At 45.5% G+C, this 12,695-nt stretch overlaps 5 protein-coding genes across 5 annotated transcripts; 2 read left to right on the forward strand and 3 right to left on the reverse strand.

The window, feature by feature from the left end:
- Positions 1-766: 766 nt before the first annotated feature.
- Positions 767-5,130, reverse strand: BO95DRAFT_485434 (putative nuclear pore complex subunit Nup133). The gene is made up of 4 exons (XM_025590403.1): positions 4,696-5,130; positions 4,570-4,639; positions 1,221-4,517; positions 767-1,158 (listed from the first exon to the last, which is right to left on the reverse strand). The coding sequence occupies exons 1-4, from the start codon at positions 5,008-5,010 to the stop codon at positions 827-829; spliced, it is 4,014 nt and encodes a 1,337-aa protein (XP_025437984.1). The 5' UTR covers positions 5,011-5,130; the 3' UTR covers positions 767-826.
- A 577-nt stretch (positions 5,131-5,707) lies between these two features.
- Positions 5,708-7,356, forward strand: BO95DRAFT_264220 (ACP S-malonyltransferase). Its single transcript, XM_025581536.1, has one exon. The coding sequence runs from the start codon at positions 6,165-6,167 to the stop codon at positions 7,191-7,193; it is 1,029 nt and encodes a 342-aa protein (XP_025437985.1). The 5' UTR covers positions 5,708-6,164; the 3' UTR covers positions 7,194-7,356.
- BO95DRAFT_422555 (uncharacterized protein) lies at positions 7,217-8,485 on the reverse strand. Its single transcript, XM_025584598.1, has 4 exons — positions 8,346-8,485; positions 8,120-8,285; positions 7,780-8,070; positions 7,217-7,709 (listed from the first exon to the last, which is right to left on the reverse strand). Exons 2-4 carry the CDS (start codon positions 8,159-8,161, stop codon positions 7,521-7,523), a joined length of 522 nt encoding a protein of 173 aa, XP_025437986.1. The 5' UTR covers positions 8,162-8,285; positions 8,346-8,485; the 3' UTR covers positions 7,217-7,520.
- A 225-nt stretch (positions 8,486-8,710) lies between these two features.
- BO95DRAFT_446896 (NuoB/complex I 20 kDa subunit family protein) lies at positions 8,711-9,920 on the forward strand. Its single transcript, XM_025587497.1, has 4 exons — positions 8,711-8,942; positions 8,996-9,188; positions 9,242-9,597; positions 9,657-9,920. The coding sequence occupies exons 1-4, from the start codon at positions 8,900-8,902 to the stop codon at positions 9,749-9,751; spliced, it is 687 nt and encodes a 228-aa protein (XP_025437987.1). The 5' UTR covers positions 8,711-8,899; the 3' UTR covers positions 9,752-9,920.
- BO95DRAFT_422561 (oxidoreductase, short-chain dehydrogenase/reductase family) lies at positions 9,877-11,303 on the reverse strand. The gene is made up of 4 exons (XM_025584599.1): positions 11,112-11,303; positions 10,621-11,059; positions 10,233-10,477; positions 9,877-10,167 (listed from the first exon to the last, which is right to left on the reverse strand). The coding sequence occupies exons 1-4, from the start codon at positions 11,164-11,166 to the stop codon at positions 9,980-9,982; spliced, it is 927 nt and encodes a 308-aa protein (XP_025437988.1). The 5' UTR covers positions 11,167-11,303; the 3' UTR covers positions 9,877-9,979.
- Positions 11,304-12,695: the final 1,392 nt, after the last annotated feature.

Below are 12,695 nucleotides of genomic sequence, written 5' to 3' on the forward strand. Positions count from 1 at the left end.
TAAATAAAATAAATAAAATAAATAAAATAAATAAAATAAATAAAATAAATAAAATAAATAAAATAAATAAAATAAATAAAATAAATAAAATAAATGAAATAAATAAAAGAAATAAAAGAAAGAAAAGAAATAAGAGAAAGAAAAGAAATAAAAAAAAATAAAAGAAAGAAAAGAAATAAAAGAAATAAAATAATTAAGACAGATAAATAATATTTCTAATTATTTTTTAATCTTAACAATAACTCTAAAAAAAATCCTTTTTTCTATAATTCTAGAATAATATATCATATAAAAAAATAAATAACATAATAATATAGATATTTAAATTAAAAGCCCGGCGAATTAGTATCAACCCAGAATCAGACTGTCTTAATAGTAGATATAGGCTGCTGTAGCAGGAGGTATTGTATAACAAATACAACAATTCTGCTGTTTGTTCCATATCTTTGTCTTTTTAACTATTCTAGTAGTAGAACTTTCTATATCTTGGCAGTTTTATCGTTTTTTCTTAATATTTTTGTATATTTAATATATATAATCAAGAAAGCCGTTATATTTACACCAGCTTTGCTACACACATACTATTTTAGCTATAAATCTATTAATTTTCCTACAGTTCTACTATTTTTCTATTATTATCTTTTATAAATAGACTAGTTAATTATATAGTTAAAATTGAATTTATATTTAATCTTCTCTAAATTATCTTTTCTATATAAGTATAATAATTTTTCTCATGCAAGTTATTATTTTTTGATATTTGAATGTACCAATAAAAGTAAATGCTGACGCTATTATTGATCAATCAACACTACCTAACATAAGCTCAAAGCCAGTTAAGCTGTGCCTTGGTGTTTGATATTCCAGGTAGTCTGTCTGACTGACCATCAGATTCCAGACTCTGTATCTCGCCAGCAGCAGAGCTTTTCTGCGATGTTTGCACAAACTCGACAAGGGTCTTAAACCAGAAATCAAGCTTCCCACTCTCGATATAACGCGACACCAATAGGTTTTCTCTCTCAAGGTCCCGACGATTGTGCGCTCGGCGTTCTGGGCTCAACCGAGCAGTGAGACGGTCCAACTCCGAGTCGCTTAGAATGACATCTTCCGGAGCCCGAGGGATGTAAAGTGTGGGTTGGGAAAGGTCCGCACTCAGTCCTAAATAGCATAGTCAGCGAGTAGGCTAACGCATAAACACATGCCTCCTGGAGTATACCTACTATCGTTGTGACACCAAGCGAGAGTTTGAGCAAGCGAGGTACCATGCAGAACATGTTCAAATTCGCTTCCTGATTCTTCGGCAGCCTTCCCAGTTGCAATCCAGTCATCACTGATCATGCATCTCTTCCATACCAATTTTTGCAAGATGGCATACAACTGCGGATCTCGTTGGGCGTAATGACTCAAACGTAAGACACGCAAAGCCAGATAGTCCTCCTTCCCCACGATTTCTTCCTGGTCGTTGCTCGGAGTCTCAGGAATTCTTGCCAGAGTCAAGAAATCCACCAACTCATCAACATTCATCACTTGACGAAAAACCACTTTAGTAACTGCCTCTTTCATGACCTCAAAAAGCGACGGCGTGTTTTGCAAGACGCCCCGCCCAATGCTTGAAACAGCTATTTCAACTTTGGCTTTTACGTCAATCGCGCATTCTAAGGTCGGTGTAACGGAGGCGGATATAAGCTCCTGCACAGCATCTATTTCTGCAAGGTCCTCTAGACGCTTGACATCTCTTTGGTCCACCAAACCTTTTGGCTGGGATGACTGCTCCCAGGCTGCCAATGTCACGAGTTTAGCCATAGATAACTCCACTCGGTGACCCCATAAGTCTGATTCCTGTTCAAGGGCCAGCTTTTCTAGGGAACAAGCAACCCTGTCGTAGTCATTCTCACCAATCACATCATTGATCCAAGAGAGCCGAGAGTATGTTGAGTGACTGCGTAGGAATTGGGTGACATAAGGCTGGAACCTTTTCATCGCGAAGAGGACTCCTGCCTGTCCCAGAGATATTTGTCGCGAGAAGAATGCCTCAGCCCATGAGTGTCCAAATCTCTCGAAATAACCTGATATCTTCTTGCTTAGTTGATCCGAAGCATTCGCTAAGCCCCTGGTCGGGTTGCTCGGAGAATGAGGCGGGAGATTCTGACCCCTAGTCTGGTCTTGAAGCTCAATTATCAACTCCACTAGTGCTCCCATATCCCGGAAATCTTCTGCTAGTTTGATTGCTTCCTCCAGGTGACCGATTCCGGCGAGTTTGAAAAGCTGCCATTTGCGCTGCTTGACGTGTGTGTGTTCGACGGCGATCCCTTCATCAACCAACTTCGGGTCTTCTTGGGCAGCAAGCCAACGAACCCGCTCCCGGTGTATTTGACCGAGGATATGGAACTGTCTGGCACCATTTGTCGCTATTCTCGTCAAGACGTCATTTCCCGGTATATCGGCCGAGCCTGCTCTCTGCTGGAGCCAGACTCTGCAGGTGTCGAGCTCGAGATCCAACAGGCGTACGCTCTCGACATATTCAATGCTTCGGGATGTCCAGAACTCCCGGAGGCCCTTGTAATTACCTGTGAATACCCCATCCTCCACATAGCCATCGATGATTCCGTAGCGACTAGCATGCTCGTCTCTGTAGTGATACGCTGTTTCTAGAACGGCTAGTGACAGCTCGCTGGCGCCTAAGAGCTTTTCTGCCGCCCTCCAACTCTGCTTCAGGTTACTGCCTTTTTGTGGTTTGACCGAGTGGTAGATCCAGGGCACGATATTTTCCATTTGAAAGGTATCGTGGAGGAACCAATGACGGACCGGGTCACTATCACTGTTTCGTTGCGTCTTGAATCTTTCCCTCATTGATTCTAGTATGTCAGCCAGCAGCGTTTGACCTTTACCGTTATGCTTTCGCCAACACTCTTCAAGCTTCCAGACAGCTCTTTGAGCTGCGATTTTCTCCGCGCCCCAGAGCATTTCCCACCAGACCAAGCGACTCAAAGCCTTGTGCCGTTGCATCAACAAAGATGAAAGATCATCAAGAGCCTTTGCCCGCAACCTTAGATTCTGATCCACAGTAATAGAAGTCGTCGGTATGTATCTCGAAGTTGAATTCAGTATTTCATTGGTCACCTCTAGGGCAGCCTCTTCAACCTCCCCTAGGGGGAACCCTAAGCCCTCCTTGTTTGTCAGGTCCAATGGATTTTCCATGATGGTTCCATAAAAGATCGCTTGCTCAATCCTATGCTTTGCAGTGATGTAAGTATTCGCAGCGCTTGTCGCCTCTTGATTGCTAGCCAAGGCGTTGATTCGGAGGATACCAAAGCCCCGAACCATAATCAAACATGCAGGCTCTGTCCTTTCGGGAGTCCGATCCTCACATCCGCTACCCAGGATATCGTACTGTTGCCCAGATCGCAGATTGATGATATCGTGGAATGCTCCTGCTCCTCGATCGCTGTCCGGTGTAGTCCCATCCAGGTCTTCCTTTCCATTTGAAAGTGACAGCAAAATGATTGACTGTCCGACCACGAGAAAGCCCATAGTACCTGAGCTAGGAACAAAAAGCTTGATCTGAGTCGCTTCGAGATGTGGCAAAGAACCACGATGCTTTATCGCAGTACTAGACAGTATCTGAGCTTCTTCGGAGAGCCTCAGGTTGAGAACGTATAGGTCTTGTGAGCTTGCCGCAGTCGTGGCCACGACAACCAAGACATCCCACGTGTTGGACTCGCTACTCGAACCATGATGGGTGTTGGAATCGGCGCCGGCAAACACGAAATCGAAAATTTCGATGTTACCCTCTTCATGCTGAAATGAGTTTTCGCTCAGCGCATCCAAAATTATATTCCTAACATCGAACTGCTTCTTAAGCAAGCTTCCGTTATTCCAATGAGTGTCCCAGATTTCAAAGCAACCCGTGGTAGTGGCTATGATAACTTCTCTCTGTCCGCGCTGATGCGATTGACCTGCTTGGACTGCTGCAATGTCTTTCCTCCAGTACCCTCCACCAAGAGCATTTCTTAGCCCCCCAAGGAAGCCTATTTTACCACCACCAGAGGGGTTTTTGAGAAAACTAGCCGTTACGGCCGGCTTCCCTTGGGGGTCCCTCACGGTAACGTGAGCTACTCTACCGGTGGAGAATATCACGATAACTCCAGATGGCTCACAATTGATAACATCAGTAGCGTATTCACCAGAGAGGAGGCCATTGATGTTTCCCTGCAGGCCACACAGTTTCTGCCTGGTATATCCGAGTGATGTGGCGCTCGTTATGGTTTCCCAGTACAATATATGGCCACTGCTTGGTGTGACAACGACTAGTCCCGGCAAGCCGCCTGTTGCTGTTGACAGAAGATGTCCAAGAGGTGCTGCATCATTGGAGCCCCTGCATAATTCTGGGAGGGGTAGAGTAAGAACCTCCGTATTCTGTGGCTGAGTATCCTCAGAATATGGCCAAATTATTGCATGAGACCTTGTCAAAGCCAGTGCCAAACCATAACCCCTTCCAAAGACAACTCTGTAAGGTTCTGCATATCCCGTCAATAAATGTAGTAAGAGCGTAATCACGTCTGTGCTGACCTGATTGTAAGCCGGCGATCTGATCTGGAAAAGCTGGCAGCTGTTTAACACTGTAGAAATCTGTTTGTGACTGCAAAATTGAGCGTTAGTTAGATTGACTGTAGAAATGTGGCATGAGTGACAGACGAGGGTCACTGCTTCGGCAGCGTCTTGCTTAAAGCTTCCAGGTCTTTTGGCGGCTCTGATGGGTATTTCCTTCGCCGCGTCGGCGGGTGTGAGTCCTATATTTGGAAGATCGAGGTTTTCAGCAGCCAGAGATGGTTTTCGAGATGGGTTTCCGGTAGAAATTTCTACGGATGATTCGACGCTATCTTGACGTAGAGCAGAGCGCTGACGTTTGGCATTAGGCTGTTGCGCGGTCTCATCGGAGTTCGTACGCTGTCGTCTTCGGGGATTTCGCAATGCGGCTGCTGGCCCAAGTGCTGCTTTTGGTACGAACATTGTGATATCTCAATACGGACTTAGAGCGAATAGAATCGCTTTCAGGGTGATTCAATCATCAATGTTCTGTGAGGTAGATATATGAGGATAGTGGTTCTAAAGCGCGAATCTATGAACTCGTGGCCGCGCTCATGATTGTCAATAACAACACTCGACATGTGTCGGCTGCGCGCAATTAAGTGCTGCCGACCCGAAGGCGGTCAGGCACAATTGCTCAGGATTTCTGCCTAGGGCAGCTTTGATTCGCACTGGACCATTCACATTTGCCTAGAGTTAAATGAAGGACTACTATGACTGGTAGTATATGATTGTCGTACACAAACTACATCGGAGCCGTGGATCGCTACATATTCTTTGGCCTATATTCTTTCAAATATTGCCTGACGTATATATATGTCTACTGATAATGTACACATAGGCAGCGAATTTCAAAGGTATAGTAGGCTTCCTTCCTTAATCTTGCGTTGAATGATACTCACTTCCTTTTGCAAAGAACATACTCTGTACCTAGTATTTTCTGGTATGGACAGTAACCCTGTTAAGCAGGAAGAAGGCACATCATTTCTCCTGTCTTCTGCTCATAATAACCTGCGACTATAATTCTCTAGCTGAATCACTGTATAAACCAGTTTGCAGACAATTACTGTAATCAGAGATAGCTCTACAATTCCCCATGGCTTGCAGTCCGATGTGCGATCTACACGACAGCAACTTATCAGTATTAGCTGTGCTAGTCCACAACGTTCACTTCTGTCCACGAGACATCACGTGACAATACCACTCGCTCCTTCATTTATGGCTGTTCGTATCGGCCTCCTGCACTCCACGCCAAGAACTTCACCTAGCCTCCTGGCACAAGGTCATGATGCCCATTAATTTACCGCGACATGCAACTGCACGAGCACTACGGGCTGCTAGATTCACGAGTCACTAGAAACTATGCCCACCTCCCTTTTGATACCGACGCCGCACAGAGGGTGCCATGGCTACCGCTATATGCAGCTCCACAGATATCCGCGAAGTCGATGCTCCGTTATATCTCCTGCCAAAACACCACTACGCACAGCCCTTTTCTTCCCCGGTTTGGGTGCCCTCGCCCTTCACTATATCTTAGCTTCTAACCGCTTCTGCTCACAGGCCATGGGGTTCAGCGCATGGGAATGGCAAATCCATGGCTTGAGATGTTTCCCACAATATCCAACAAAGTCATGAGCGAGGTGGACTCCACCTTGGGTTTCCCATTGTCTCGATTCATATCCCAGGGCCCTAACTCGGAGCTCAATAAGACGGAAAACTCGCAACCCGCTATCATGGCTACATCGTTGTTGATACTCCGGATACTAGAACACGAGTACGGCTTCAATACAGATACGCTAGTAGACGTTACCCTGGGCCACAGCCTGGGCGAGTTCACTGCTCTGGTTGCTGGGGGTTACCTTGATTTTGGGGATGCGCTAAGATTGGTCAGACGGCGTGCAGAGATCATGTCCCAATGCACGAGAAAGGCCTTCGAAACAACAGGAGATGAATATGGCATGGTAGCTCTTGTCTGCGAGCCTGATCATTTCCTGGAATTGCTGGAAGCCATCCACGACTTTCTTGGACTCGCGAAGCCAGCATTGAAAGACGACACTGATCACGGGGCTTCAGCATTCCAGGATGTCATGATTGCAAATATAAACTCTAATAACCAAATCGTACTTAGCGGCAGTATTGCAAAAATCAGGACTCTGATAGTCCAGCTCCGTCAATTTGGAGGCCACGATCCTCGCGCGGTGAAACTAAAATGCGAGAGTCCGTTCCACAACCCTATCATGGCACCAGCTGCTGACTACATGCGATATGCCCTGGAGAATATTAACATCAGATTTCCCACACATATGCAATTCGTATCAAATGTTTCAGGTCTGCCGACTAGTTCAATAGCGGAGTTGAAGGCTCTGCTCTCTCGGCAATGCGTTGAAACCGTTAGGTGGTGGGATAGCATTCGATATCTAGATCAGGATCACGGTGTGACTCGTTGGATTGGAATAGGGCCAGGGAAGGTTGGCAGAAACTTGGTTGGTAAGGAAGTTGGCAAGATCATGGTCAAGGGTGGTGGTGTCTGGTCCATATGCGATCCTCGGGAGCTGGAGGATATTCTAAGTAATTTGGAAAAATCGGGTACCGATCCCGAGTACTAAGTTCTTACACTTGTCATGGCGTAGATATATTGCTTTGGATCTTAACCTTGAGCCATGTACAGCCAATCTCCCTTTCCCTCCGATAGAGAGCAATAAATTGATAATAGGCTAGATCTGGGCGTGGTTAGAACGAGGCCTTCGGTCTTCTACGATGAGAATATCTCAAATGGACATTCTAGTAGCATGCAGGTGCTAGGGAACTTTGGTTTCAAGTCCGCCTTTGCTCTCACCACGACTCAGCGGCACTATCCGAGATCAAATATTTGTTGAACTATGCTACTCACTCCGAGATGACGATCACAATTGCCATGATCTAGCGGGACCTTCCTAGTGTGGAGACATAAGTGGTGCCCATGACTCACCAATTCGTAAAATCTCCCTGGCAAATCTTTTGTCTGCGACATGCGGAAAGCTAGACACCTGAGCAGAAGGCTTGACGGTATCAGAGTGCCCAGTCGGGGTATAGAATGGATTCTGCAATAGTTGAACATAAGCGTCCTGCAGAGAACGGAAGACCTATAGCACTGAGTCGTCAGTGGTGTATCAATTGCTGGCTGAGTGATCGCGGTACTGATGCATAACATACCGGCCTAAGGTCAGGCACCTTGACAATAGTCCTAGATGATGCCCCAAGCCCCTCTGGACTAATTATTTCGCCGACTAGATCAACTATAACTAGCAGCTTCACTCCTGTCGTGGTGAGCCATCCGTACGCCGCCAAGCTTTCGTCCACGGCGTGCAAAAGGCCGAGATCCTGGTCAATGGACGTTTGTCTGCGCTTTATCTCAACGATATCCAAGCAGGAGTTTACTAGGAAGGAGAACTCGATAGCCGAGTTGCGATATGGAGGGAACAATGCTATATGTATTGGGTTGTCCTAGGCAGCATTAGTATCAGAGCTGCTCCAGGTGCAATGACATACATACGGCTTTACCGATTACACCGATACAGGCGATCTTAGGCATCATAGCAATCACTTTTCACTTTCGCATCTCAAGTGTTCTTGTTTAAATCGAGTCCATAGACCTTCAAGTATGACAAGAACTCAGACGGAGTGGATTTTAACGTCCCTAGCTGTTCATAAGTGCACGGCGAAACAGACCCCTACCTTAGTACAGGCTCGACCGTATCGTCACAAAGATATGAACATACCTAAGTCAGGTGATGAGGTCGAAGTAGCTCTCACCTCCTCTCAATCAGCCCTGATCACAAAGATGGCCTTGAATGGCGAGAGTTGACTTGGATGGTGAACTACGTAGACTCAGGTAGATGATAAGTCACCCCATGAAATCGGCATCAAGAACTGTACTTGACCCTGATGCCACCGTCTAGGTACCAATTTATGTAATAGCAGCTCGGCCAATGAATCAACCCTGAATTAACCTTATGCTATCACGTGACACTGCCAAGGTTTGCCTCTGTACAGATTACTCTTTATTACATCTCTGGTTACGTTAGTGGCTCTATCATATTTCCACTGATGAATGTATCATTACAGTAATACAGCTAATGGGTAATCCATTGGTACCATCAGCGCAGAACAACCATCCAAACTGACTCTTTCGCCTTGACGTTACTTCAGTCGCCACTGTGATTGATTCTCGAAGGTGTACCTACACCTACCTTACTTCTCAGAGTTGCTGCGTGCACATTCCATCCAGGGATTCCGGAAACTTTTACAAGCACACCACGAGGTCTTGATCACTATGCTTCCTCTCACCGGGCGCGCTGTCTCAGGCGCTTTGCATGGTAGGTCTCTCTCTGGTCGATCTTTAACTGGCCATCAATTGACAATCAGGCAGCGCGACCGCTGCCGGCGTCACGTTTCTTCCGACCGCAGAATATGTCACGTCTTTCAACATCAGCTATCAAATCGGCGACAGCTCTCGAACGGCAAGGGCAGCCTGGTCAACATCTCACTGCTTCTGGCAAGGTACGAAAGGAGGTACCATTGCCCAGTCAGGAGAAAAAGCAGGGTGCGATGCAATATGTGCTGTCCGTATATCAGCTATCTTGCCATGTATGGGCTATTAAATAACATTCTACAGGACCACTCTTGATCAAGTTGCCAACTGGGCACGACAGAGCTCACTTTGGCCCATGACGTTTGGGCTTGCTTGCTGCGCCGTGGAGATGATGCATCTTTCGACACCAAGATACGATCAAGATCGCCTGGGAATCATTTTCAGAGCCTCTCCTCGACAATCTGATGTAATGATTGTTGCCGGTACCTTGACAAATAAGATGGCACCCGCTCTTAGACAGGTTTACGATCAAATGCCTGATCCGAGATGGGTTATCAGTATGGGAAGTTGTGCGAACGGTGGAGGATATTACCACTATAGCTACTCTGTCGTTCGTGGGTGCGACAGAATTGTCCCTGTGGATGTTTATGTCCCTGGATGTTCGTTTTGCCTTGCCCACCTTATTATGGTGTCATTCACTAACTTCCAAAAACTATAGGTCCGCCTACATCCGAGGCACTGATGTACGGAATTTTTCAACTCCAAAAGAAGATGAGGCACACCAGGATCACGCGCATGTGGTACCGTCGTTAGTTCCGCGATTTCAAGTCGTGCACTATACTGGGTAAATTTTAGTGGCAGCAGGATCTAATACACCAGCGTTCTTCTCCCCATAAATAGGTGTTTATGAACTACTCGTCGTTCGCGCAGTCTTGCAAATAACAGTCTATTTACTCTTTCTTGGTTATATGGCACTCATGCAAAATCTGATTTATGTTGTGTGTGCTTTGCTAGGTGCTTGCTCTCCCATCGATATATGAGTCAGCCGTTCACAACCACGCCCCCATTAGGATGCAAGCACTGTCCCGAAATATAGCTACTATCCGCACTTGCGAGGAAAACAAAACAAGTAGCTATTTCACTGGGCTGCCCTGGGCGACCCATCGGTACGGAGCTGAATTGCTCCATCGCAGTGGTCGTCATGGTGGCAGGGATAAGCGGGGTCCAAACTAAGTATATTCATATTAGTTCACATCCTGTTCGCGTAAGTTAAGTCTCTCCGGTCAAACCTTACCTGGCCCTGGACAAACGCAATTAACACGAATGCCATTCTTGAGTTGCTGATTAGATAGACCTCGCGTGAAGGCAACAATGGCTCCCTTTGTCGATGTATAGTCGAGCAGATCAGGCCGGCCGATGTAAGCATTGACAGATGCGCAATTGATTATGGTTGAGCCGCGCTTCAAGTAGGGGAGAGCGTATTTGCTAAGGTAGTAGAAAGGATGGATGTTGGTATCAAATGTCTTTACCCACTGGCTCCTATTGTGCTCTTGTCAGCTAACAGCGACGTACTGAATACGAAATCTGACGGCTCCTCTTATACTGCCGTTGGGAGAACCATCGGGATCCCGAACCTTACGGGCAGAGCATGGAGAGCGTCATCGGATTAAGAGCTTACTTACTCTTCTAAATCCTTGAGGTCCTCGATCATATTCTGTGTCCCGGCGTTGTTCACTAGGATGTCTATGCCACCTAGTTTTTCTAGTGCGGTATTGATCACCTTGCGGCAGTTCTCCCTTTCGCGAAGATCGGTGGCCATGCAGTGACATTCTTGTCCAGCTTCTTGCACCCTTGTTTTTGTTTCTTGTGCGTCTTTTTCCTCTTCGGGTAAATAGACTATCAGACTTGTCGCTCCTTCCATCGCAAACAAAATGGCTATGGCACGTCCGATTCCTGAGTCGCCGCCGGTGATTATAGCGCGTTTGCCAATCAACTTCCCTGCTGCTTTGTAGCTCTGGTAACCTCCATCCTCATTGGGTATGTGGCTGGACGCTGGTTTCGGTTGTTCGAGATCGGCCTGCGAGCCTGGCTTTTTTTGATGTTGAATGGGTATCTCATGACCTGCAGTATAAGTCAGCTTCCCGCCGGAAACAATGGTTGCAATAGCGTCTACCGGGCTTGAACTGGGAAGGGCTTCCCCGCGATGATTTCTCGGTGTATTCTTGCATATTGAAGGCGCTTAGATAGGCACGGCCGCTGGATGCTTTAACTGGAAGATCAACAACTCCGCAAAGGTGAGAGTTTTATCTACAACTCATTACCGCTTGCGACTAAATTAGATGACTTATGTAGGAGGAAAAAGTTCAGTTTAGCGCATTGCATCTTCGTCAAGGTGACGTTACCATCTCATTTGGAGGTGGCATGGTGGTTGAATGACGTATCACCTCCAGATTGCACTGCTTCAGCCCATCAGAAATGATGTCCAATCATTTTTGTGCTAATTATGATGCAGTCAGGGAGCCTGTGGATATGGGATTATCAAAGTAGCTACTGTGGCCCAATACAAATAAATCCTTGGTTCAACATAAGAAGGCCTAGAAAGGCCAAGTATAAGTATTGAAAGGAAAGCAGTATTGACCATCTTATTCTCTTTGATCCCACTATGCTAGGCGTTATGCGGCAAGCTAATAATGAAGACTTCACATACAGTCAGGTATCATTTAACAGCTGCTTAAAACCCGCTTGAGACGAATATTAGGATATGTAGTTTTATTGGACAATGCCTCTCTATTGAGGTTCTTTATTGAGGGGCTGTCTTGTACTATCGTCTTCCTCTACCATGATTTTCCGGGGCTTGGGTCAACAACTAGTAAGTATCACAGTAAGTTGTAGGACCCTTGATACCATGTCTACACATATCACCCAACGTAAGTGGTATAGGACATAATGAGTGGCAATAGCAACTGCTTAAGGGGATCTACTGAGAGCCTGGCTATAGTTGAGGGCCACCTTGGTGTTTACTGCATGGACTATGGATCCTTTATGGGTCCTGGTGGTAGAATATCAAAGCTGAATATATCCACTATTAAGCTAGAGCCAGTCATTTGGGTGGCACAAACATGGCACGCAGACTTTTACTTCTCTACACATCAAAGAATAGGTTCAATTAATAGATTTTTGACTGCTGAGTATATACATGATTGACCAGTATCTATCAACTGTCCTATCTAAAGATCTAATTATAAGAATCTTAGGCTGTTGAAACTCACTGTGTGTACCTCTTAACAATAATAAGCATTATAGACATAAGCATTATCTTGTATGCAGTAAGTACAAATAGCATAATCAAGAACCCTAGTCCAGTAGTCTTGTCTTGATTAATTTACTTCTTGTAAAACCAAGCAAGTCCAGAACTATGTATTATTACATATCAGAGTGAAATCTGCCCGCTGCTGACTATACTGGGAGATAGTAACTAACTATCAATACAAGTTGAAAGTTAATTGCACCCAAATTCATATATTTAGTGTATACGAGTCTCTACAGCAAGAATTCTATACTAGAGATTATAATAGGTAATAGGAACTTCAAAGATTTTAGTAGATGAACATGGTATAATACAATAAACGTGGATATGTCAAAGATTGATATAACTGATTTGAGGTCACCCGCAGGCTGGGAGATTCCCAGTTGTAGAGGCCTTTCCAGTTCTAAAAGCTTTAGTATTTTAATTTTAACAAGGCGTGTCAAGGAGCGG

This window comes from Aspergillus brunneoviolaceus (genome assembly GCF_003184695.1).
Source record: "Aspergillus brunneoviolaceus CBS 621.78 unplaced genomic scaffold BO95scaffold_78, whole genome shotgun sequence".
NCBI classification, from domain to species: domain Eukaryota; kingdom Fungi; phylum Ascomycota; class Eurotiomycetes; order Eurotiales; family Aspergillaceae; genus Aspergillus; species Aspergillus brunneoviolaceus.